The sequence below is a fragment of the Monodon monoceros genome, unplaced genomic scaffold (assembly GCF_005190385.1).
Source record: "Monodon monoceros isolate NGI ecotype Baffin Bay Population unplaced genomic scaffold, NGI_Narwhal_1 Super_Scaffold_7, whole genome shotgun sequence".
NCBI classification, from domain to species: domain Eukaryota; kingdom Metazoa; phylum Chordata; class Mammalia; order Artiodactyla; family Monodontidae; genus Monodon; species Monodon monoceros.
The window spans coordinates 100,895,827-100,919,822 of NW_021703784.1; the positions used below are offsets into that span (position 1 = coordinate 100,895,827).

At 54.3% G+C, this 23,996-nt stretch overlaps 3 protein-coding genes across 8 annotated transcripts; 1 reads left to right on the plus strand and 2 right to left on the minus strand.

Annotated features, from left to right (window-relative positions):
* The first annotated feature begins 59 nt into the window (after positions 1–59).
* CCDC85B (coiled-coil domain containing 85B) lies at positions 60–1,323 on the plus strand. The gene has a single exon (XM_029206913.1). It carries the CDS (start codon positions 476–478, stop codon positions 1,082–1,084), a length of 609 nt encoding a protein of 202 aa, XP_029062746.1. The 5' UTR covers positions 60–475; the 3' UTR covers positions 1,085–1,323.
* A 601-nt stretch (positions 1,324–1,924) lies between these two features.
* FOSL1 (FOS like 1, AP-1 transcription factor subunit) lies at positions 1,925–7,830 on the minus strand. Of its 5 annotated transcripts, none has more exons than XM_029208765.1 (4): positions 7,479–7,830; positions 5,465–5,662; positions 3,448–3,555; positions 1,925–2,997 (listed from the first exon to the last, which is right to left on the minus strand). In XM_029208765.1, the coding sequence occupies exons 1-4, from the start codon at positions 7,566–7,568 to the stop codon at positions 2,578–2,580; spliced, it is 816 nt and encodes a 271-aa protein (XP_029064598.1). In that variant the 5' UTR covers positions 7,569–7,830; the 3' UTR covers positions 1,925–2,577. The 5 variants fall into 5 exon arrangements, with proteins under 5 accessions (XP_029064598.1, XP_029064600.1, XP_029064602.1 ...); XM_029208767.1 differs by lacking the exon at positions 7,479–7,830 and adding an exon at positions 6,377–6,467 and having other exon boundaries at positions 2,578–2,997; XM_029208769.1 differs by lacking the exon at positions 5,465–5,662 and having other exon boundaries at positions 2,578–2,997; positions 7,479–7,568.
* A 13,989-nt stretch (positions 7,831–21,819) lies between these two features.
* On the minus strand, positions 21,820–23,969 carry CUNH11orf68 (chromosome unknown C11orf68 homolog). 2 transcript variants are annotated; one of them, XM_029206902.1, is made up of 2 exons: positions 23,892–23,969; positions 21,820–23,223 (listed from the first exon to the last, which is right to left on the minus strand). In XM_029206902.1, the coding sequence occupies exon 2, from the start codon at positions 23,220–23,222 to the stop codon at positions 22,467–22,469; it is 756 nt and encodes a 251-aa protein (XP_029062735.1). In that variant the 5' UTR covers position 23,223; positions 23,892–23,969; the 3' UTR covers positions 21,820–22,466. The 2 variants fall into 2 exon arrangements, with proteins under 2 accessions (XP_029062735.1, XP_029062736.1); XM_029206903.1 differs by lacking the exon at positions 23,892–23,969 and adding an exon at positions 23,505–23,789.
* Positions 23,970–23,996: the final 27 nt, after the last annotated feature.

Here is a 23,996-nt window from a genome sequence, read left to right on the forward strand (position 1 = left end):
GGAAAGGCGATCCGTCTGGATTTCGCCCGGGGGTGGGCAGGAAAGTCGGGGGCCGACCCCCGAATCTTGGTTCTCAGAGGGAGCTCGAGCTTGAGGAGGTTTCGAATTGGAAGGTACGAAGCTTCTAGTTTGCTGTTGACTGCCGCGGAGGTCGGTGACGCGGGTACCGAGTGTCCGCGAGAGTCGGGGACTCCGCGGTCCAGAGTGGGCGGGGAAGGGCCTTGCTCCCGGCTCCTAGGCACCGCCCCCTTCCGAGGGAGCTGGCTCGGATTGGCTGTTCTTCCTTGACGCCATGCAGTCCCGACCCGGCGCGCGCCCCGCCGCGTGCCCACCCCCGCGCGGCTGCTGCAGCCTAAGATATCTCTACCACAGCCTGTCCGCGGAGCGGGTGCCTGAGCCCCAGCGGCGAGGAGCTCGTCGTGGGGCTCCTGGGCCGCGGCGGCGGGCAGGCGATGCTCCAGAGGCTTGAGCAGCCATGGAGGCCGAGACGGGCGGCCTGGAGGAGCTGACGGATGAAGAGATGGCGGCTCTGGGCAAGGAGGAGCTGGTGCGGCGCCTGCGGCGGGAGGAGGCGGCGCGTCTGGCGGCTCTGGTGCAGCGTGGCCGCCTCATGCAGGAGGTGAATCGGCAGCTACAGGGTCACCTGGGCGAGATCCGCGAGCTCAAGCAGCTCAACCGGCGCCTACAGGCCGAGAACCGCGAGCTGCGCGACCTCTGCTGCTTCCTGGACTCGGAGCGCCAGCGCGGGCGGCGAGCCGCTCGCCAGTGGCAGCTCTTCGGGACCCAAGCATCCCGAGCCGTGCGCGAGGATCTAGGCGGTTGTTGGCAGAAGCTGGCCGAGCTGGAAGGCCGCCAGGAGGAGCTGTTGCGGGAGAACCTGGCCCTTAAGGAGCTCTGCCTGGCGCTGGGCGAGGAGTGGGGCCCGCGCGGCGGTACCGGCGGCTCGGGGGGCTCTGGCGCTGGGCCGACACCCGAGCTGGCCTTGCCCCCCTGCGGTCCCCGTGACCTGGGCGATGGAAGCTCCAGTACCGGCAGCGTGGGCAGCCCCGATCAGTTGCCCCTGGCCTGCTCCCCAGATGATTGAGGGCACAGCTTCGCGCCGACGCCCGCCCGGATTGCTCCTCCAGCGCGGAGATTGCGGTGGACCTCGGCACCCGGACGCCGCCCTCGCTGCGCTCGAGGGGCCGCTGGCATGGACTTAGAAACCCTAAGACTGAGGAGGGCCCCTGGCGCTCGCTGGCGGGGCAGGAGGGGGACTGGAGGCTGGAGCGGAGGGACTTGCTGGGGGCTGGGTGGAGGCTAATAAACTGAGGCGGAAGCAGAGCCCATGGCTGGGGCAGCGTCTGTTTGGGACTCGCCGGCGTTGGGACGAGGGCGGGGACGTTGAGACTGGGTACCATTCCCATTTGGAGGGACTGCAGAACTAAGGTGTCTGACTCCCCCATTACTTGCATCCTGGGGCGGGATGTGGGACCGTGGTAAGCCACTGGCTCCCCGCATCAGACCCCAGGACAGGCCGTAATCCAGCCCCTGAAGTGGCTCCAGCTCCCTTCCCGGCTCCTTCCTGTCCAAGACAATGGGGCAGGAAGCAGGTGTTGGGGGCCTGAAACCCACTCAGCCGCCTCCCGGGAGGCTGGAAGGGGCATAACAGTGCCCTCCTGTGGGAGCACTGTGGGCCCCCACCAGGAGGAGGATGGTAATCCTCTTGGCTTGGCACCTCATAGCACTTCTGTGCCTCCTCTCAGTCCTGGAGCTTAGGCAGAACAGACGTAGCCTCACTTGTCAGATAAGAAAATCAAGGTCCAGAAATATCAAAGAATTTGTCCAAGGTCATGTAGTGAATTGGTGGAGCTGAAATGGGAGCCTAGGGCTTCTGGCTCCAAATCTTCTCCCTTTAGCCTCTGGGTCCAATGAGAGCAGGCTAGAGCTGCAAGCCTTTTATTCCATTTTGGCAGGTTTGTATAAAAATACTCTCTTTAGGAAAATAAATAGCAGCTGCCCACGCTGTGGAGGCTTGGAGCTAAAGTCTTCTCAGAGCTGGGGGCTGCAGGTCAGCTCATCATAGAAACCTCTGGCACCTCCTGAGCTGTTCCATTTAGGAGGGGCTGGCAGAGTGTCCTGGTTCAATAACCTGGTGCTGCTGGCAGTGGGGCTGGGTGAGTTAGTGTTCTCGGCGGGTAGAGCATCACCTCCTGTCAGGGGTAGGATTGGGTGAATCACGGGAAGAGGGCGATGATGACTATAGGGGTGATCTGCAGGGGTTTAGGGCTCCAGAGGACCTCTGAGAACCTACAAAGTCCCTTGGGAGCTGCCCGGAATTTTCTCCAACAAACAGGAACCACTTTGTCTCTGACTTAGTGCAAATTGTGCTAGAGAGGCCAGCTCTAGAAAAAGAGTGGGCAGCTTTGGTAGCCCCAAGCAGGCACTACCAGGAAGCAAAATATGCCCAGTCTCACCTGGAGGGATGGAGAAGAATCTGCTGGGGTTGGACATGAGATATGGTCCAGGCCAGCTGGACCAATGGGCAGGGAAATATTGGTGAGGGTAGCACCCGCAGGGAGTGGGGGCTGGAGTGCCTCATAAGGCCAGGAGGGTTGGGGAGCCAAGGGGGTCAGAAGAGGGGTCCCCACTGCTGCTGCTACTCCTGCGGTGGGCTGAGGCACAGGGCTCCGGTGTGCTGGGGTAGGTGAAGACCAGACTGGGGGTGAAAGGAGTCAGGGAGGGTGTGGTCATGAGCGTGGGAGTGTGCAATGCTTCGGGTTCAAGCACAGGCCCTGGGGAAAGGGAGATACAAGGCACAGAGCGGGAGGGGGCTGGTGGGCTGCTGGTGCCACTGGTACCGCCTGTGCCGCTGGTTTCGCTCTCCTTGGCCCCTTCCGGGATTTTGCAGATGGGGCGGTGGGCTTCCAGCACCAGCTCCAGGCGCTCCTTCTGTTTCTGCAGCTCCTCAATCTCTCGCTGCAGCCCGGATTTCTCGTCCTCCAGTTTGTCGGTCTCCTGTGGACGATCAGGAGAGGAGTCAGGAGGATGAGGGCTGAGTACCGCGGAGCCTCCCACTATGGTAGTGATTGGAAGGTTGGGGCGCGGAAAGTGGGTGGTGGTGGCGAGGGGGCGGGGGGGAGTGGGGAGTCTCCAGCAAGTCTGGACTACAACTCCCATGAGTCGATGGGAGAAAATGGGCACGACTCCCATCAGGCTCGGGGGGCATCTTCGAAGGACATTGTCTGTCCCAGCTTCAGCTCTTCTCTGTTCAGAGAGAGTCGCGCTGCAATTAATTTTTAATCACATTTTCCTCGTCGGAGTGCGCCTCCGACAGGGAGCCGGGGGTGGGGCAGGGGACTTCATATACCGGCGCCCCCTGCGGCCCCGCGGGCTCTTGGGAACTGGGGGCCTTCTGAGGTTGGGCGGGCCGGGACCTGGGCACCCTCCGAACTCGCCGGTGCTCACCGCCTGCAGGAAGTCGGTCAGTTCTTTCCTCCGGTTCCTGCACTTGGCCGCGGCTAGCTTGTTCCTCTCGCGCCTCACTCGACGGCGTTCCTCCTCCTCGGGGCTGATCTGGGGAGGGTAGAGAGAGCAGTGAGGTGGACTCTGTGCTGCTGGCCCAGTGGTAGGAGCCTGGCCGAGGGCATGGCAGCGCAGGGGCACCCTCAGGCTGCGTTTTGGGACCTCTGCACTCCGACCGGTTCCCCGCTTTAGTAAGCTTGGATGAGTCATATTTCCTCCTCGCACCCAGCTTTTGCCTCCTATGATTCCTCTCGGAATGCCCTTCCCGTCCTTCTACAAACCTTAACCCTCCTTCTCTCCCAGGCTCAGCTAAGATTCCCCACCCGACCCCGGCCGTTCCTGGAAGCTTTCTTTCATTCCGCAGCTATAAGTGGCCTTTCCTCCCCTGAGCCTCTGGGACCAGGCCACTCTTTTTAAAAGGACCCTCATTCTTTTCAGTCTCTTGATAACCGAGTCTCCTCTTCCCCAGGGGCTGTAAGCACCAAGAGGGGCTAATGAGAGCTGCTAAGTAGTTGTTCATCGGGAATCTACTATGTGCCAGCTAAGAGCTTTACACAGATTCCTTTTAATCATTTAAATTTTATTTTATTTATTTTTTTATGTAGCAGGTTCTTATTAGTTATCTATTTTATACATATTAGTGTATATATGTCAATCCCAGTCTCCCAGTTCATCCCACCACACATGCCCCCCCACCCCGCCGCTTCCCCCCCTTGGTGTCCATACGTTTGTTCTCTACATCTGTTTATACAGATTCTTAACCCAACTTTTCGTGTAAGGAACTGAAGCCCAGAGAAGACGAATAACTTGTTTGTGGTTCCAGAGCAGAAATTAAAATCCACTCACTCTATTTAACGTTGAGAAAGAGGGCAGCTGATGGAGACCACCTCCCCCGAAAGGACCCCACTCACAGCTCACAGCCTCAGTCTAGGAGTACCCAGGATCATGGCTGAAGGAAGTCCAGGAGCCTGCCTCTGGGGCTTACACCATGGTCTCCTTCCAGTTGGTCACAAAAGCCAGCCATTCTGTTTCTGGGGAAGTCACCCCTGGCCGATGGCACATCTTTCTTAGGATCCTGACGTCCTCCCCATCCTCTCCCCTGCTGTCAGAGCCAGCTCCTTAACGTGCAGACCTCACCCACTACAGTCTCAGATACCAAAATGCCCCAGGGAGAGGAAAGCGGAACCACTCCCTAAAGACCCTCTAGCTCTTATTCATTTATTTTGGCACAGACTTTATTAGCAGTGTGCTGCTAAGAACCCTGGTTTGGGAGGTAAGAGTTCCCAGCTCTCTAAGCTTCAAGCCTTCTCTTAACCTCCTGGTGAGACAGTGGTTTGACTGACTTTAGATCTGACTTCAGAATTGGACAGACCTGTCTCATTACTCACTACTTGTGTGATCTTGGGCAAGTGACTACCTCTCTGTGCCTTCATTTCCTTGGCTGTAAAATGGGGAATACCAGAGTTCATTCCCAAGAGGGTTTTCGTGAGGATTAAATGAGATAGAGAAATAGAGCCTCAGAGAGTAGCTGAAGGGAACCCTCCTCTTTCTGTTCTCTTCCCAGCAACATAGACAGCATAAGCCCGCCCTCTCCATACCTGTCAGCAGCTGGAGACCCTCTACTGTCCACACAACTTTCCACACATACACCTTACATGTTCTCACTGCTACCTCCGTTCCTTCTCCTGCCATCCCCTCTTCCTGGAATGTCTTTTCATTCATCTTTCTCTCTATTCAAATCCTTCTAGGCCTGTAGGAAGCCTTCCTTGATCCAGAAGTGACTGCTTTGCCCTCTGGGTCTCCCTAGGGGGTCTCATCACTTTCTGTCTTGGCCAGTAGTCACCAATGGGTCTGTTCTCCCCATGCCCCTTCTAAGCCTGCGTTCTGGGCAAGAGCTTATGCTCTGCACCTCAGCATCCCTGTGGGCACAAGAACCCGTGCAAACGCCACTGCTTCTTACCTGTTCACAGGGCCGGCGATGCACTGCTGGAGTTTGGCCCAGGGCCCGGATGACTCCTGGCCGGGGCTGTGGGGGACTGTACTGGGGGTAGGCCAGAGGCCTGGGGTAGCCGCTGGGTCCCAGGAAGTGAGGCTGAACCATCCACTGCAGCTCCTGGCTGCCACTCACAGTGTTGATGCTTGGCACGAGGTGGAACTTCTGAGGGATAAGACATGGAGGGCCAGGGATAAGGTCTCTGTGGATTGAGGGGCTTCCAGTAATAAAGTGTGAATTCCAGGTGCTGTCCCAACCACTTTACAAATACTGGCTCATATAATTTGCACAACAGTATCTTCATTTTCTGACAGGAAAACTGTTGTCCCTAGACACACAGCCAATAAGTGGGAAGTGGGGTTTGGACCCAGGCAGCCAGGCTCTTCTTACCTACTTTTGCACCCTGCCTGAGTCCCATCTACATAAAGAGGATAATGACAGCCCCTAACTTCGAGGGTGACTGTGAGAATCAGGTGAGAGAATGTGTGTGTGACAGAGCCTGGTAACTGGCAGGTGCCCAACACACAGGGGCCATGGTGGGCAAGAGCCACTGCTCTGGGTTCAAGCTAGCCCAGTTCTAATCTTAGCTCAGCCATTTACTGGCTGTCAGGGTGAATTATTTAACTTCAATGTGCCTCCGTTTCCTTGCTTTTAATATTGTCATAGGTGAGGATTACAGCATTTCACTGATGCTAACAAGTTCCCTTCAGTAGCTCTGAAATCATAGTTGAATTGGCCACTTTTTAAAAAAAAATTAGTGGCACAAAATAATGGTGGGTTTTAAAATCAGTGGGGTCTTGGATTCTGTGAGGTAAAGTAAATGAGGTGGAAACTGCCCATCACAATGCAAGGCTGCGCAGTATGCGCTCCAGGTATTACCTGTCATGATACTTTCAGCCAGAAACGTGAGGAATGGGTTGAGATGGGGGCTCAGTGTTCCGGAGGAGAACTGGGTTCAAGCCCAGGCAAGTCTGGACAGCAGTGTCCCCGGCTCAGCGCTGCGGGCCCAGTGACCCAGTGACCCCAGTTCCGGGCCGAGGTGCCGCCGGCGGCATCTCCCGCTCCCGAGGTTGTCCGGGCCCGGGACGCTCCGAGCCAGGAAGGGAGGGGCGCTCCGGGTGAGTCAGCCACCGTGACTCGCCGCCGTGACTCGGCGGAACGGACGCCGCTCCTTCCCTCCCCTAGCGACACGTGCTCACGGCCCCTCGACAGGAAATGGGCACCTGCAGCCTCCCGGGTCCCCCCTCAACCCTCAGCGGGCGCCGTTCGGTGCCGAGAGTCGGGGGCGCGGGAGTTGCCGCTGCAGGACCTCGCGCACTTCCGGCACCTCGCGGTTTCCACCGGCCCCAACCCGTAAAAGGGTCAAGGGCCAGTCTCCCGGGGCCCACCAGGCTCCACTGCGCCGAGATGGGGATGAGGACTTGGCGACGGGGTGGGGAGGGACAAACAAACGGTCAGGCACACGGATGATCACAGACAGACTGCCGAGGATTCGCAGTCTGTCGGGGCTAGCCTGGCGGTGGATCCCGTGCGTAGGGACGTCTCGGCGGCCGCGGCTCAGACTCCGGACCTCGGAAAGTGAGTCCGAGATGGATCAGACCCTCTCTGATCCTGTCGGGGCTAGGACTAATCCCGGACTAAGGGGTCCCCTTCCGACGTAGATGGGACAAAGAAATTAGCGGTGAACAGGAAGAAGGAAAGAAGGTAACGGAGACGGAGGGACAGATAGCAGACAGAGACGGGAAGGGGTACGAGCGCGAGAGGGGATGTTCGCAGATGTTTGCTCCGCCCACCGTGCCCATTCCGCTGGGGTGTGGGGGAGAAAGTGCCCTTAGCGGAGAATGGGCATAATCCGCTGCCACTGCTCCGAGACCCATTCCCTGCTCCTTGTTCCCAGTCGCAGTCCCCGAGTGTGCGGGAGCGGCCCGCACAGTCCCAGGCTCTGTCCACCTGGGGATCCCAGGCGTCGGGTTCCTCTCACCTGCTGGCCTGTCGCCGGGGGCTGCGCCGGGCCGCCGTACGCACCACCGGCCCCGGAGCTCGGCCCGGGTTCCCCGTAGTCTCGGAACATGCCCTGGGCTGGCTGCCTTGTGGTGTCCGCGTCGGCGGCTTCGGTTCTGACTCACTCGCTCCTAGCGGAGTCTTTTCTTTTTATGAATGAGAAGTCCTCGGGCTGAACCACTTCCACTGGGGGTGGGAGCGGAGAGCGGGCGTATCGCAGCGGCTCTGGACAATTCTGGGCTCCACCTCTCCAGACGCACTGCCTTTTGTCAGTCCGCCCTGAACTTTTCATCGCTTCCTACGATCCAGTAGCCGACTTTTGTTGGGCAAAAGGGGAGGACTTGGCGGCCCCCAGAGACAGCGGCGGGTCCGCCCCCTCTGACGTAGCTGTCCATACATGGTGCAATTTCCTCGCTGCGCCCAGGTGGAGCGAAGGATTCCCCCGCGGACAGACGCACCTGAGAGCAGCCGGGCGCCCCGCCCCACCCAGCCCCGCCCAGGCCTCAAGCGCAGACCTAGACCTCCGCCGCCAGACTCCGCAGCCTCTCACTGCTTGGTCTGGCCTCAGTGTTTGCATCCGTAAAATGGGACGAAATAACCACATAGCGAGCTTGCCACGCGTGGGAAGTTGGAATGAAGAATGTGAAAGGGGTCTGGAAACTGTAAATCGGATTATAAATGTGATTGATGTAATTATCATCATCATTTACTGCCAGGGACCGTGCTACTGCCATTATTTCATGCCAGGAATCGTGCTACTGCCATCCAAGTCTTGGCGTGAGGCCCACTCACTTGCATTGTTTTAGGGTTCAGGTATACTAAAAAGTGAATAAATGACAAACCAGGGTTACCAAGATGGTGTATATTTTAAATGCTTACAATGACATATTAATGCGTTGAACTACCCACAAATGCAATGCAATATAATTGCACTACTCTCAGGATAATCTCAGGAGCTATAACAAATTTTAATTCAGAGCCCCTATAAGCAGTGAGAGCTTGTGGTGGGACACAGTTGTCCTGTGCTCTGATAAACGCCATCTTCTTTAAATACTGTAACTGCTCTTCCAGGACTGCATAGTCACCACCCTCGTTTGGGGATTATGTCAAAGGTCTGTGTGAATGTGAGGCCAGGACCAAATGTCAACAACCAAAGACCAACAACCATGGGAGGTAGGTGTCGTTATCATCCCCATTTTACAGATGGGGAAACTGAGGCTGAGAGATGTTGAAATGAGGTGCCTAAGATCACTAAGCCAGTGGCTGAAGCAGGTTGCCAAATCAGGGCTGTGGGAGCTCCAAACCCGGGCTCAGGCAAGGGTTTTCAAAGCCCTCACAGACCGACATGTTTTCACACATGCACAATATCAGTGCTGAGAGAACCACCCTGAAACTTCTTCTTTGCCTCTTCCCATTCTACAGATGAAGAAACTGAGGCCTGGAGAGAACAAGGAGCTGCCAGTGTCACACAACTATACAGAGGGAGAGTTGGGCTCTCCTGCTTTCCACTGGTACCTCCTTTTTAAAAAATTGTTTATTTATTTATTTATTTATTTATGGCTGTGTTGGGTCTTTGTTACTGTGCGTGGCCTTTCTCTAGTTGCGGTGAGCGGGGGCTACTCTTTGTTGCAGTGCGCAGGTTTCTCGTTGTCGTGACTTCTCTTGTTGCAGAGCACGGGCTCTAGGCGCACAGGCTTCAGTAGTTATGGCATGTGGGCTCAGTAGTTGTGACTTGCGGGCTCTAGAGCTCAGGCTCAGTAGTTGTGGCTCACGGGCTTAGTTGCTCCGCGGCATGTGGGATCTTCCCGGACCAGGGCTCGAACCTGTGTCCCTTGCATTGGCAGGCAGATTCTTAACCACTGTGCCACTAGGGAGGCCCTCCATTGGTACCTCCTTTTGATCAGCTCCAGTTTTGTCCTCAGGGAAGGAAGATTTCAGGAAGGTGGGGACCTGGGCTGCCTTCCTTGGGGACAGACGTCAGGGTCAGTTGACACATTCAGGACTTAGAGCCAAGAGGCCAGCTTGGCCCTGGGCTTCCAGTCTCAGTACCACCATTTTCTGTCTCTGTTACCCTGGGCGGGTCACCTTCCTTCTGAGTCCCACTCCCAATGGGAATAATTGAGCCTCCTGCTGACCTCATGGGGTTGCTGTGGAATCAGATGAGATCACAAATGTGAAAGTGCTTTGTAGGCCGTAAAGTGATGTGCACACAGAAGGCGGTTACCAGCCTGGTGCCTCTCCCCTGCCCTTATTCTACTCAATGCTTGTCATTCTCTAAAAAGAAAAGGAACCACCAGCAGTTTACCAGAATGAGAAATATATGGGTGTGTGTGTGTGTGTGCATGTGTGTGTGTGCACGTGTGTGTGTGCATGTGCGTGCATGAGAGAGAGAGAGAGAGAGAGAGAGGGAGAGAGAGAGAGAGAGAGAGAGAGAGAGAGAGAGATTTTTTGAGGCAGTGTGATTCACGGAAAAGAACAGATATGCTGGAATCAGACAAGCCTGAGGTCTGAATTCGAATTCTGGTTAGGCTGCTCGCCAGCTGTGTGCTCTGGATGAGGCATACAATCTCTCAGAGCCTCATCTGTAAAATGAAGACATAACGATAACTATATAGTGATAACGTCTCAGGGTTGTCGGAGAATAGATATAAAATGATGTCACATGCTTCATACAGCATATAGTAAAAATTTGACAAATAGCAAAAATAATTACGTGTTAATAAAAAGCCCCAGGGCTGGGAGCTTTGGGGGCTCTGATCACATGCTAAGGTACTCATGCGCATGCACACACACTAACTGATATCTGAATTCCTTGGCTAAGTCCAAGCAGGACAGGTCGGAGTGACACAGGCAGCCAGGTTGTGGCACATGCGAGGCTTAACACAGGTCAGCCTTGACTGCATTCGTCTGCCGGCTCCAGAAACACCACCCTACCCCCACTCCCCAAGCAGCCTGGGACAGTGACTGAGCAGGGGCTCAGGTTTCGTGTGTGTATGTGTGTGTGTGTGTGTGTGTGTGTGTGTGTGATTACGTGACTCTGAAAGTCCCTTCCTGCTCTAACCGTCAGTGGAGCCACAAAGAGGTCCTTTCAGAGACAGCACATTCCAAGCTCCTCAGTCACTAACGCCCGCCTCGTGGCTGCAGTAACGTTCCTGGCCCCTGACCTCACCGGCTCCCACCCAGGGAGGCCTGGTGAGAATCCCAGGGGGCCACAGTAGTTTCAGGAGTCTGGGGGCTGGGAGGTCTGAAAGATCCAGGTATTGTCCCTTGGCAGCTGTGTGAGACTGGCTCAATCACTTTCCCTCTCTGAGCCCCTGACAATCTCCAACTCCTGGGACAGCAATGAGGTGAAAGGAGGTGGTGGATGAGTGTGCCTTGCGCCCAGTAGGTTCTGTCAATGCTCCCAGGGCATTGTAGGTGATGTTTATGTTTTCCAGTTTCCGTTCACTTTCTACATTGAAGTTTATTTAGTTTTAAAATTGAGGTGAAATTCATATAATATACAATTAGCCATTTTAAATTAATGTTTTGTTAAAGTCTTTTAATTAATTAATTGATTTTTATTTTTGGCTGCGTTGGGTCTTCCTTCCTGCACATGGGCTTTCCCTAGTTATGGCGAGCTGGGGCTATTCTTCGTTGCAGTATGCACACTTTTCATTGCGGTGGCTTCTCTTGTTGAGGAGCACGGGTTCTAGGCGCGTGCACTTCAGTAGTTGTAACTCGCGGGCTCTAGAGCTCAGGCTCAGTAGTTGCAGCGCACGGGCTTAGTTGCTCCGCGGCATGTGAGGTCTTCCCGGACCAGGGATCGAATTGGTGTCCCTGCATTGGGAGGCGGATTCTTAATCACTGCACCAACAGGGAAGTTCCTTCCTAGCCATTTTAAAGTGTACACTTCAATGGGATTTTGTGCATTCACGATGTTGTGCAACCACCACTTCTCTCTAGTTTTAAAACTTTTAAATTATCCCAGAAAAACACTCCATATCCATTAAGTAATAACTCCCAATGAGCCCCTCCTCCCATCCCCTGGTATCCACTAATCTGCTTTCTGTTTCTACAGATTTGCCTCATATGGACACTTCATATAAATGGAAAATTTATTGTACAATTTGTGACCTTTTGTGTCTGGCTTCTTTCACTTAGCATAATGTTTTCCAGGCTGATCAGTGTTGTAGCAAGTAGCAACACCTCATTCCTTTTTATGGCTGAATAATATTCAATTTTATGGCTGTACCACAATTTATTTATTCATCAGTTGATGGACGTTGGGTTGTTTCTACTTTTTGGCTATTATGAATAATGCTTCTGTGGACATTGTGTACAAGCTTTTGTGTGAACATGTGTTTCCATTTATCTTGGGCATATACCTAACAGTGGAATTGCTGGGTCATATGGTAACTCTCTGTGTAATCTTGTGAGAACTGCCAGACTGTTTTACACAGTGGTTGTACCCTTTTACATTCCTACCAGCAGTGCCTGAGGGTTCTAATTTCTCTACATCCTTGCCAACACTTATTATTTTCTGTTTTTAAAATACATCCTAGAGGGTGTGAAGTGATTGTGTCTCTTTTTCTTTTTTGAATTTTATTTTATTTATATTTTTATACAGCAGGTTCTTATTAGTTATCAATTTTACACATATTAGTGTATATATGTCAATCCCAATCTCCCAGTTCATCACACCACCCCCTACCCCCCCCCACCGCCGCTTTCCCCCCTTGGTGTCCATACGTTTGTTCTCTATTCATTGTGTCTTGATCTGCATTTCCTTAATAACCAATCATGTTCCTTAATGACCAATGAACATCTTTTCATATGCTTGTTGGCCATTTGTATATATTTTTTGGACAAATGTGTATTTAAGTCCTTTGCCCATTTTTAATTAGGTTGCTTTCTTTTTGTTGTTGCTGAATTATATGAGTTCTTTATATATTCTGGCTACCAAACGCTTATCAGATATATGATTTGCAAATGTTTTCTAACATTCTGTAGGTGGTCTTTTCACATTCTTCATAAAGTCCTTTGATGCCCAAAAGTTTTTATAATTTTTTTGAAGTTCAGTTCATCTATTTTTCCTTCTGTTGCTCATGCTCCCAGTGTCCAATTGAAGAGTCCATTGCCAAATTTGAGGTCATGAACACTCACCCCTATGTTTTCTTCTAATAGTTTTATAATTTTGATTCTTATATTTAGGTTGTTGATGAAATTGAAGTTTAACATACCTACAGTAAAGTGCACTCATCCAACATGTTCAGGTCAGTGATTTTTTACATGTATGTAAACGCATGCAGCTACCACCCTGATCAAGGTGTAGGGTATTTCCAACAGCCCAGAACCTCTTTGTGCCTCCTCCCACTCACCATCCCCCATCTATAGGTAACCACTATTCTGACTTCTAGAGTCATAGATCAGTTTTGCCTGTTCTTGAACTTCATGTAAATGGAAACATACAGCATGTACTCTCTTGGGTCTGGTTTCTTTTTTTTTTTTTTTTGGCCGCACCATGCGGAATGTGGGATTCTGGTTCCCTGACTAGGGATCGAACCTGCGCGCCCCCTGCAATGGAAGCACGGAGCCTTAACCACTGGACCCCCAGGAAAGTCCGGGGTCTGGCTCCTTTTACACAGCATGTCTGAGGGATTCGTCTACATTGTTGGGTAAAGCAGTAGCTTGGTCTTTCCCATTACTGTGTAGCATTTCATTGCACAAATATCCCATAATCACTCTCTACATTCTTCTGATGATGATATTGGGGGCTCTCCAAGTTTGGGGCTCTTCTGAATAAGGCTGCTGTGAACATTTTTTTTTTTTTTTTTTTGGGCTGTGCTGCGCGTGACTTGCAGGATCTTAGTTCCCCAACCAGGGATCGAACCCGTGCCTCCTGCAGTGGAAGCACGGAGTCCTGACCACTGGACTACCAGGGAATTCCCTCGTGAGCATTCTTGATATGTCCTTCGGTGGCCAATTGCACTCACTTCTCTTGGATATGTGCCCGGGGTGGATTTGTGGGTCATAGGGTACCTATAAATTTGGCTTTGACTCTCTCCAACAGGTCTCCAACCCACCAGCAGTGGGTCAGAATTCCAGTCTCCCCACATCTGGAGGTGACATTTCAGTTCATTTCAACAAAAAGATTTTTTTCCCTTGGTCCTAGTGCCCTCCCATCTGTTCTGGACACTCTCCACAGCCTCCAGCTTGCTCCCTCCCCTCCACTTCCCACAAGCAGCCTGAGGAATTTTTAAAATCCTGACAATGTTCACAGAAAAATCTCTTACAATTCTGACCATTTCACCCTCAGACTTGGACCCTTCCGAGCCACCACGCTTCAAATTGCTACACAGGAGGGTCTGAGGTTTGGGAAGGGGTGGGGTCAGGATGCTTGATACACTCTGTGTTCTTTTTGGTTGTCTGTTGATTGGGGGACTTGGAGGGCCAAAAGGGTCACACTAGTGGCTCGCGCTCATGTAGCTCTTATGAACCGGGCACCGTTCAAAGTAATTCATTAATCCTCACAACAACCATGTAGAGACAGATAATAATATTATAGCCATTTTACAGATTAGGGAATGGAGGCATAGAGAAATTAATCAACTAGCTGAAAGCCACACAGCAAGGAAATTGTGGAGCCAGGATTTGAACCTAAGCAGTCAGTCTCCGGAGCCTGAGCTCCTCACTGCCTTACTGGTCTGTCCTTTGAAAACAGCCAGAATCCTTAACATGGCATCCCAGGCCCTTCCAGGTGTGGGCCACCTGCCCAGGGTCCTCCCTCAGCAGCACCCAGTTACTCTCTGTGCACCAGGCTTACTACTGGACCAAGCTTCTCACCTTTGCAGAGGCTATTCTCTCTGCCCACAATGCCCTCCCTCATCCCCTTGCCTGGGCAACTCTCATCTTGCAGGTCTCAGTTTCCCCATCACTTCCTCAGGAGGCCTTCCATGAGTCCATGAGTCCTTTATTTATTTATTTATTTATTTATTTATTTATTGGCTGCATTTGGTCTTAGTTGCGGCATGTGGGCTCTTTCTTTGTGGCATGCGGGCTCTTCTTTGTGGCATGCGGGCTTCTCTCTAGTTGTTGCGTGCAGGCTCAATAGTTGCAACACTTGGGCTTAGTTGCCCCATGGCATGTGATATCTTAGTTCCCCGACCAGGGACTGAACCCGCGTCCCCTGAATTGGAAGTTTGATTCTTAACCACTGGACCACCAGGGAAGTCCTCATGAGTCCTTTTTTTTTTTTAAATTTTTTATATATTTTTGGCTGCATTGAGTCTTCGTTGCTGCACTCGGGATTTCTGTAGTTGCGACGAGTGGGGGCTACTCTTCATTGTGGTGCGCGGGCTTCTCATTGTGGAGCACGGGGTCTCGGTGCACGGGCTTCAGTAGTTGTGGCTCGCGGGCTGCAGAGTGCAGGCTCAGCAGTTGTGGCACACGGGTTCAGCTACTCCGCGGCATGTGGGATCTTCCTGGACCAGAGCTCGAACCCGTGTCCCCTGCATTGGCAGGCGGATTCTTAACCACTGCGCCACCAGGTAAGTCCCATGAGTCCTTAACCTAGGTTAAATCCCTCATGTAATAGAGTCCCATAGCACTATGCAGGGTATTACATTTTTTTTTAACCTGCTCAGAATAATTTTTAAAGATTTTCTGTTTGGGGGAGACAAACACAAAACACTATATATATATATAGTGCATGTAAGATAAAAAATTATTTTAAAACATGTTTTTTATTTTTTACTTTGCCTTATGTTTTAAAATTTTTCATTGCATTTGTTTTTCAACTAGGTAATACATTTACATGCTTCAAGATCCAGAAGCTACACAAGGGTGTACAGTGAAAAGCCTCCCTCTCTATTGTATTCAGTCTCTTGCCTATCTTTTTACCCAGAAGTTAGCCTGCTCTACACCCTGTTTTGCTCCTTGCTTTTTTGTTTTCTTATATCTTGGAAATCCTTCCACTGAGTATATGTAGACCTGCCCCATCAAACAAAAATCTACTTCGTTGAGGTATATTTTACATTCAGTAAAATTTACATTAAAAAAATGTGCTGGTCTTATGTCTGACCATTTGTATTCACTCATGTAAGCACCTTCACGATATAGAATATTTCTATCCACCAGCAAATTTTCTCCTGCCCCTTTGCAGTCAATCCTCCCTACCCCAGAAAGTCACTTATCTCGGTTCTATCACCATAGATCAGTTTTGTCTCTTCTAGATTTTCACATCAGTGGAATCATACAGTGTGTGCTCTTTTGTGTCTGGTTTCCATTTCTCACCATTATGTCTGTGAGATTCATCCAGGTTGTGGGTAGCAGTAATTCACTTCCTTTGATTTCTGAGTCTGGTCCCATTGCATGATGGACAAGTTTATCCATTCTCCTGAATTAACAGATTTAAAGTCGAATGGAACCAGCAGTCGGGGAGGTAGGGAGGTAGACTTGGTCCTGGCCCCAAGGTGTTTACAGCCCAAAAAAGGGATCAGCTGCTGAGGAAAACAACCCTGGTGGAAGGTAGAGAGTGCTGGGGCCAGGAGCTGGAGAGCGCTGGGGGAATTACAGGAGCGCCCAGGAAGGAAGGATGCTTTCCTATTGTGAGGGTAGGGGGAGCAGGTTTCCTGGTTGAGGGGTACCTGAAGATGGAGGAGATATTTCTGGATTTGGAGTCAGTAGGCTTTACAAAGACCCGGGGGTTGGGAGAGGCGAGGCCAGGCTCCCTGTTGTCCAGGGCATGTGCTAGAATGTGTATTGGGACCATGATGGCAAGGGTGGGCTGAGTGAGGCCTAAGCCAGGGCCCTTAGTCCCATGTGAGGGGCTTGACTTGGGCTGGAGGACAAGTGGACCCCTGAGTACTGTTTGAACGGGGAAGGGACCTATGCTCACTTTACTGAGGCTGGAGTCTGGGGAGGAGGGGGCTGGAGTCCCTTATGGGAAGGTCTTCTGGCCCGTGGGGTGGAGGAAGCCATTTGGTGGGGCCCGGGCCGAGGAACAGGGTGGGATGAGAAGGGGCTGGGCTGCTGCTTCCAGGACCTAGGTATCACCCTCTTCATTCCCCAGATGCCACTGAGCACTGGTCCCTCTGCTGTCCTTTGAGCCTCATGCCACCCTGCTGTGAAGGCAGTCCTGTCCCCATGGTGCAGAGGAGCACATGAGGCTCCAGAGAGGGAAAGGAGCTGGGCTAAAGGGTTACAGGGAGTCTGTGCGGGGGCAGACCTCTCCATCCCAGGGCACTGGGGAGAGTGTTAACTACATGGTCCCAGCTCTGGCTGCACCTCTGATTTGTTATGGGACCTCAGGCCAGTCTTTTTCCCTCTGGGAGCCTCAGTTTTTCCTTCTTGCAGATTAGTGGTTTACATACAGTGATCCCTAAAACCAGAGGTTTCCGCAGAGGTGCGCTGGGGGAAGGGGCAGGGCAGACTGGGCCGTCATCCCTCTTCCAACCAGCGCGGCTCAGGGAGGCAGGAGGGATAACAACGTGAGCTCTGGAGTTGGATGGCCTGGGTTTGAGTCCTGGCTGTGTGACCTGGGTCATTCTCTTCTTTATGCTTGTTTCCTCACTTTTAAGAAGGAGATCATAATGATTGTACACACTCTTCAGGGGATTATTGGGGCAGTACATGAGGTAAGGTGTGGATGGCACTTAGCACAGGACTGGTACAGTAAGCGATCAATACACGTTAGTGAGGGTTTTCTTGCTGTTATGTTTTGTGCCACGTGGACCATTTCCTCTGAATGCAGGACATCGAGGGCTCTGCTGTTGGTGCCCGTGATGGTGCTCTGCCCGCTCAGCCTGGCTTCTTATTTCTTAGAGTAGCTGCTGTTCCCTGCAGACCCAGGCCCAGGGAAGTTGGGGACTGTCACTCAGTTCTTGGACTCTCCTACCCTCCCAGGCCTGAGGCTTCCCGCCACCTCCAGGCTCCGGGTGCCAGCTCTGGCTGTGGGCCAGGAGGGGGATGAAACTCTCATCCAGGGATGAAAGGCTGGTGGGCCTGGGCTGGGCTAATAAACCACCCCACCCTCGCTGGGAGGACCTCTGGGCACCCGTGTAAACTGAGTCATGGGGGGCAAGGGGGTGAGTCATCTGCTTGTGAGTGGGAGCCAGATGGGCAGAGGTTGTCTGCGTGGGGCCCTGGGCTACACTCCACAGAGCCACACCCTCAGCTCCCCTCGAGTAGCCAGTGCAGAGGGCGCAGGGCCGGCCTGCTGAGCGGCAGTGGCCTGGAGGCTGGACTCTCGGTGTGCACGTGTGTGCCTGTGTGTGCGGGCATGAGTGTGTGTGGTGTCAGGGCCGGGGGCAGGCAGACAGGAAAGGGAGGCTCTGACGCAGGGATGGGGGGGGGGGGCGGGAAAGGATTGGTCTTTGGAAAGGAGTCAAAACCCTCCAGAGGAAGATTTTGGCGGGAACGCCTCGCTGCCCTCTCCTGCCCTCTGTGGGTTTGGCTGATTTTTTTTTCTGCAGGAGCCAGCTTTCTCCCTTTAGCCTCGGAGGAGCCAGGGTCCCGTGGGTGACCTGCCTGTCCTCTAGGGTTCCCAGGGGCCTGAGTTGGGACGTGAGGATAAAGGGTCCCCAGAGACCACTTCAGACTTCACCCCAGGGAGGTCTCTGGCCCCTGGGGCCAGAGGTGCTCAGGGAGAGGGGGGAGCACCCCGCCGTAGGGGTGTGCACAGCGCTCGGGCGTTGTGGAGAGCCTCCGGAGCATTTCCAGCCTTGACTTTACTTACCCCCTTTCTGCTCAGTTTACTCCTCAGGAAAATGAGGGCTGTGAGGACCAAAAGGGGTGAATGTGTACAAACTGCTTAGAGTAGTGTCTGGAACAGAGCAGGTCTGCATGTGTGTTTGTTCTTGCTATCTGAGCCTCAGTTTTCTCATCTGAAAAATGGGTAAGGGGGGGGGAAATGCCTGAGGTGCCCCTTGTCCAGCCGTCGCTCTGGTTCCAGTCTCTGCCTCTATTCCCTAGGAAGCTGCCCCGATGCCCTGCCACCCTGCCCAACTCTGTCCCTCTGTCCAGCCTGGGGGGTTTTCAAGCCCTACTAGGAGGCCAGTAATCAAGGAAAGGTAGGTTTCTGGGCTAGGTGCCCTCAGGTTACTCCTCAGCACCTGGGGGATGCGCGTCAGAGAAACGGGGAGTTTCCCTCCTCAGATGAATCAGCTGTGTGACCCAAGCCTGGTCTCTGCCAGGGACCCTCCCAGTGGGCGGGAGTGGGGTGCAGTTGCTGGGAAAATCCCCCAAACCTCGCCAAAGCTCTGGCTGAAGCTTTCTCCTGACTCAGCTGTTTCCTGTCCTCCCCGATTCAGCCCCTCGCCCTAGCCGGAATCAGGAGGTGGGTAGAGATTCTCCCCATTCACAGGCTAGCCCCTCTGGAGCCTCCTGCCTGGGGGCTGGGGTTCGCGGTGCATGCGAGCGGGAGCAGATGCAGTGCAGGTGTCCTCCTTTTCCTGGCTCAGTCATCCTTCTGTGGTTTTATAAAAGGGAGCAGAGCACAGTGGCTTGCCCAAATTTATCCAGCCTGGCCTACCCCGGGTCAGGGCTGCTCCCTGATGCCTGTATGGGAACGGGCCAAACAGGACATAATCCCCTGCCAGCCTGAGTGGGTGTGTCTTGGGAGCTCTTGCCCTGGCAGGGGAGCAGTCCCGGCTGTAGGCCCGGGAGATCCTTCCTGCTCAGTAGGCTTAGTCACTCTGCTCTCTGGGCCTCAGTTTCTCCAACAGTAAAATGGGAATCTTAGTCTTGGCCCAGCCTCTCTCTCAGGTGGTTCTGAGGGCCGAACCTGTGTGCTTTACAAATCAGATCCTAAGTCCTTGCTGGATCTCAGTTATCTCGGCAGCACCCCCTCCCCACAGCACTTTCATATAGTGGGGGCTCAACAATGCACTGGGTGCTGTGGAGCTGAATGACCGGGATTCAAATATTGAACTCTGTAACCTTGAACCAATTACTGAACCACTCTGGGCTTCAGTTTCCTCTTCTGCAAAATGGCAATAATAGTAGAGCTGAGTGAGGCTTAGATAATGTAGGTACACACTTAGCACAGTGCCTTGCTCCTGTTATGAATGGAATGAGGAAACTGAGGCCCAGAGACAGAGGGCAACTTTCATTCAGTCACTCATTTATTCAATCATGTTTATTTGGCACTTAAGCTAAGCCAGGTACTATGCTGGATGCTGAGGACACGCTGGGGGATAAAGCGCAGCCACTGTCCTTGAGGGGCCTCAGATGCACAGATGAGAGCCACAGGTGCGTGTGCGTTACGGGAGCCTGGGGTGAGCATGGCTGGGGGAGGGGGAACCTCTGAGTGGATGACACCTGAGCATGTGCATCTGAGATCTGGAGTCAGCCAGGGAAGCGGGTGAGGGCCAGGTATACCAGGCAGAGGCAACAGCATGAGAATAGGCACAAAAGTGAGGAGGCCAGCGGGTGTGCAGGAAAAACACAGGCAGCTCATGGTTCTGGACCCAGAAGCAGTAAAGCAGGGAGTGGAGGAGATGAGGCTGCAGGCAGTGGCAGGGGATGGACCTGAGTCACTCATTCATTCATTCAATAATTTATGAAAAGGTTGCTCTGGCCACAAACTGTGCTAGGCCCTCTGGGGACAGGGCTGAGGTTTAGGCATTGTTCCTGCCTTCACTGAGCATAGTCTGGGCACGTGGCTTAGGGGCCAGCAGCGGGAGAGAGACATTAATCCAGTGGTTACATAAGTAACCCCTCGATCCTCACTGCAAGGCAGGTGTTCAAGCAGAAGGAAGAGCCTGAGGCCCAGGGCTGCGTGCCAGGGGTGAAGGGAGAGCCAGTTGGCTCCGGGCTGGGGGCGGGGGGTGAGCACGGGCAGAAAGGGACGCCTGAGGGAAGCTGGGGCAGCTGGGGGCGGGGGCTAGGCCATAACGGGCTCAGGAGAGTAGACTCTAAGTTGCAGGCTGTGGGGAGCCACAGAAGGGCTTTGAGTAGCAGATGGACACAGGCCGCTCTGCAGGACAGCTGGCAGTGGGGGGAAGGAGGGGGAATGGGGCAGAAGAGGCAAGTTGCAATGGTTTGGGAGAGAGAGTGAGGAAGGGGCTAAAGCAGGGCCATGACGATGGAGGACAGGCGCTAAGTGTGTGAAATGCCTACTTATGGAAGAAGAACCAGGTGGTGTTGACACCACTTGGGCATCTTTGTGGGACCCACAAGGGCCTGGCCAGGATCCTCCCAAGCCTTGGCCCCATTTGGGTAAGTGCAAGACACTGACAGTCTGAGGGGCACCAGGCTTTGACCTGGAGACCACCCACCCTGGGAACTTCCCAGGGCTGGGCTGAAGGGGACTCAGCCCCGGGTGCGGAGGAGGCTGGGGAGGGGGCCGAGCCAGCATCTTATGACTCACCTACTTCCACCCAGTCAGCCTGGTGGCATCTCCGCTCCCCTGCTCCAAATTCCAATTTGATGAGGCTGCTGGAGGCTGAGTCAGCTCCAGCACTGCACGAGAGCAGCGTCCCAAGGGGCTCCCTGCCAGGAGCCGCCAGCCAAGCCCAGGGCCAGGGCCGGGGCTGGGGCCTATGGAGCCAAGCTCCCAGAAGCTATAGCAGCCTCAGCTGAGCCTTATGGCCCAGGGAGGTCATGTTGAGTGAATGTGCCTGCTGGGTTGCAAAAAGCTAACTGCAGGTGAGGCCAGGGACGCCACTCTGCCTGAGGAGAACTGGGGTGCAAGTCTCAACTCTGCCCAACTCACTGCATGACCCTGAGGGATCATCTCTCTCCCCTCTTGGCCTCAATTTTCTTGACCATAAATTGGGCCCAAATCTTCTCCTGTTAGGTTGCGAGAATTAAATAATCCATATGGAAGTGATGTGCAAACAGTCCGGTGGCCTCTGTGATGGTCAGGGAGGCGGGAGAGGTGAGTAGAAATGGGAGAACTTCCAAGGCTCCCTGAGGTTGTGCAGGTTGTTCACTGCACAAAGATATCCAGCCTAGGCGGCTGAAACCCAACCCATCCTCTGTTCACCAGACCATGTGCCCTGGCCTAGAACTGCCAGGACCAAGGAGGTACCTTTCTCTAGTGGGCACAAATATACCCTCTGAGCTAGCAGTAGCCCCTCAGACTTTGCTGGGCCAAATCTTTGAATTTATGGGAAGTCACTGAGAAACTGATTCTGATTATTGGGATGGAGGGGAAACAGGGCCGGCTTTGCAGAGGCTCTCAGAGAGGTTCCCAGCCTTGGCTGTGAGGCATATCTTACTACTGGAGGCAGTTGGGGGGGCCCAGTCAGAACAGAGGGGCAGACTCTCCTGGCCCTGCCTCTCTCCAGCAACCAAAGCAGGTAACCACCAACACAGTGTCTTCAAAAACACTCAAGACACAGACCCAAGCTGGGTTTTATTGAAATGCCAGGAGAAGGCATGTGACAAGGTAGCCGAAGAAAGGAGGAAGGTGGTGTGGGCTATGAGATGGCCGGGAGGGGCAGGCCCCGTATCCATGGCCCTGGCAGCCCCTGTCTCTGCCAGGAGCTGAGTGGAACAATCACCCACCCACCCCCAACAAAATGGCATGCTCAGGCCTGCAGGGCCTCTGCCCGCTGGACTGTGAAGGCCCCAAGGAGAGGGACTGGAAGCACTAGGTTTTCTTTCCTGTGAGGGAGGAAGAGAAGGGGAGGATGCAGGAGGAGGGGGAGGTACAGCCAGAATTGAGGGTGTGGCCAAGGAAGGCTCTCCTGCTGATGTCCGCGCCCAGCCTGTAGTCCTGGGTGACCAAGGGGCGCAGCAGCGAAGAGAGAGGCTGAAGGTCTGGCACTCAGGGAAGCAGAGCCTCCAGCCAGTGGGGACTTGAGTCAGCCCTGAACACAGGACAGAAGTTCAAAGGGTTCGTAGATGCAGGCAGTTCCCGAGTGACCCAGTCCTCAGAGCTGGGGACGCTCAGCCTCCTTGGGACAAGGAGGGGGAAGACAGACAGGAGGATCCATCCCTAGCAGGGGCGGCAGAGGGTGGTCTCCCCCATTTGGCCCCACTAGGTCAGTTCCACATTGTTGGCACGGTCCAGCACACGGGAACCACGGGCGCTGCCCCCAAGCTGGAAACGGCTCTCATAGAGAGTGGGGCAGAGGTGCCAGCGGTTGGCCCGGTAGATGCCCAGGTAGGTGTAGACGTCAGGTTTGTAGGTGAGCAGACACTTAACGCCTGCTGCACGGATGGCTGCATCTGCTTCCAGTACACCCAAGCGGTCCGTGAAGTCGTCTGTATAAACACAGATGACCTGCCGCCCACCCTCCTTGGCCCGTGGGCTCACCTTGGCCACCTGAAGCCGGCCCTCGACCACGGCTCGAGCAATGCCAGCCCAGGCGTGGTCCAGCTTGAAGCCAGGTGCCAGGTGTATCAGCCATTTGCCAGAGAGCACCTGGTGGGTGATGGCCAGCTGGCGCAGGGTACCTGGCGTGATGGGCCGCCCGCTGGTCTGCAGAGCCTCCCAGGCTACCTGCAGGCCCTGCACATCACCCGAGTTGGGGACGTAGCCCTGCCCGTATGCTGCAATCCAGCCCACGGGCTCAGAGTTGGGCGAGCCAGGGTCCCCGTAGCGGGTAACTTGGGATGGTGGGTACTTGGCCAACCAGGCATCCAGCTCTGTGGCAGGTGTGGTGCGGGCATCAAACACCAGCCAGGGGTCCATGTCAGCTGCCATGGCCTCTGCAGCCAGGTGCTCAGCAGTGAAGCCATCTTCACGACCACCTGGAGAGTCCTCGTCCTCCAGCTCCTCACCTGGTTCCATCCTGCCGTAGGGAACTGAGTTAGGGCAGGTCCACGACAGACCCAACTTGCTGGGCCCTAGTGGGTGCCAGACACTGAATTAACTATGTGGCCTTGGGCAAAACTTAATGTCGCTGTGCCTCAGTTGCCTCATCTTTACAATGGATAACAACTGTTCCTGTCTCAAACAGCTGTAGAGAATTAAATGCCTGAAGTGGAACAAAAGCTGTGTAGATGTTAATGTTATTACTACTCTCCCTGACCTACAGACGAGGAAACCGAAACTCAGAGAGACTGGACTCACCCAAGGTCACACCTGCAGTGAGTGACAGGGCCGAAATGTGAATTCAGGCGTGGGAACCTCCCGGCCCTGCCAGAGGATGGCAGCTTTCCCGGGCGCCGGGAGTTAATGGAGGGAGGCAAAGCACACGTTCGCGCAGCACCGCGGCAGGCCCCATGGCGCCAGGCCTCCAGGTGGGCGTTATCCAGCCCATTTAACGACGAGGACACTGAGGCCAGAGACGGCAGTGACCGATCCGAGGCCAACGGGGCGGTGTCCGGACTCGAACCCACGGTCGATAGAACCTGCAGGAGGGCCAGCCTCCCGCCCCGCCGCGCCCGCCGCCATTAGCGCCCACGGCCCTAGCTGCGCCCCCGCCCCGCCCTACCCCTTCCCGCCGCCCGGGGTCACCTCCGGCCTTCGCTGCGCTCGGCGCCGGCCCAGCCCCGGGCCCGGCTCCGCTCCTGCCGTGGCTCTGCGCCGCCGCCGCCGCCGCCGCCGCCGCCGCCGCGCCCC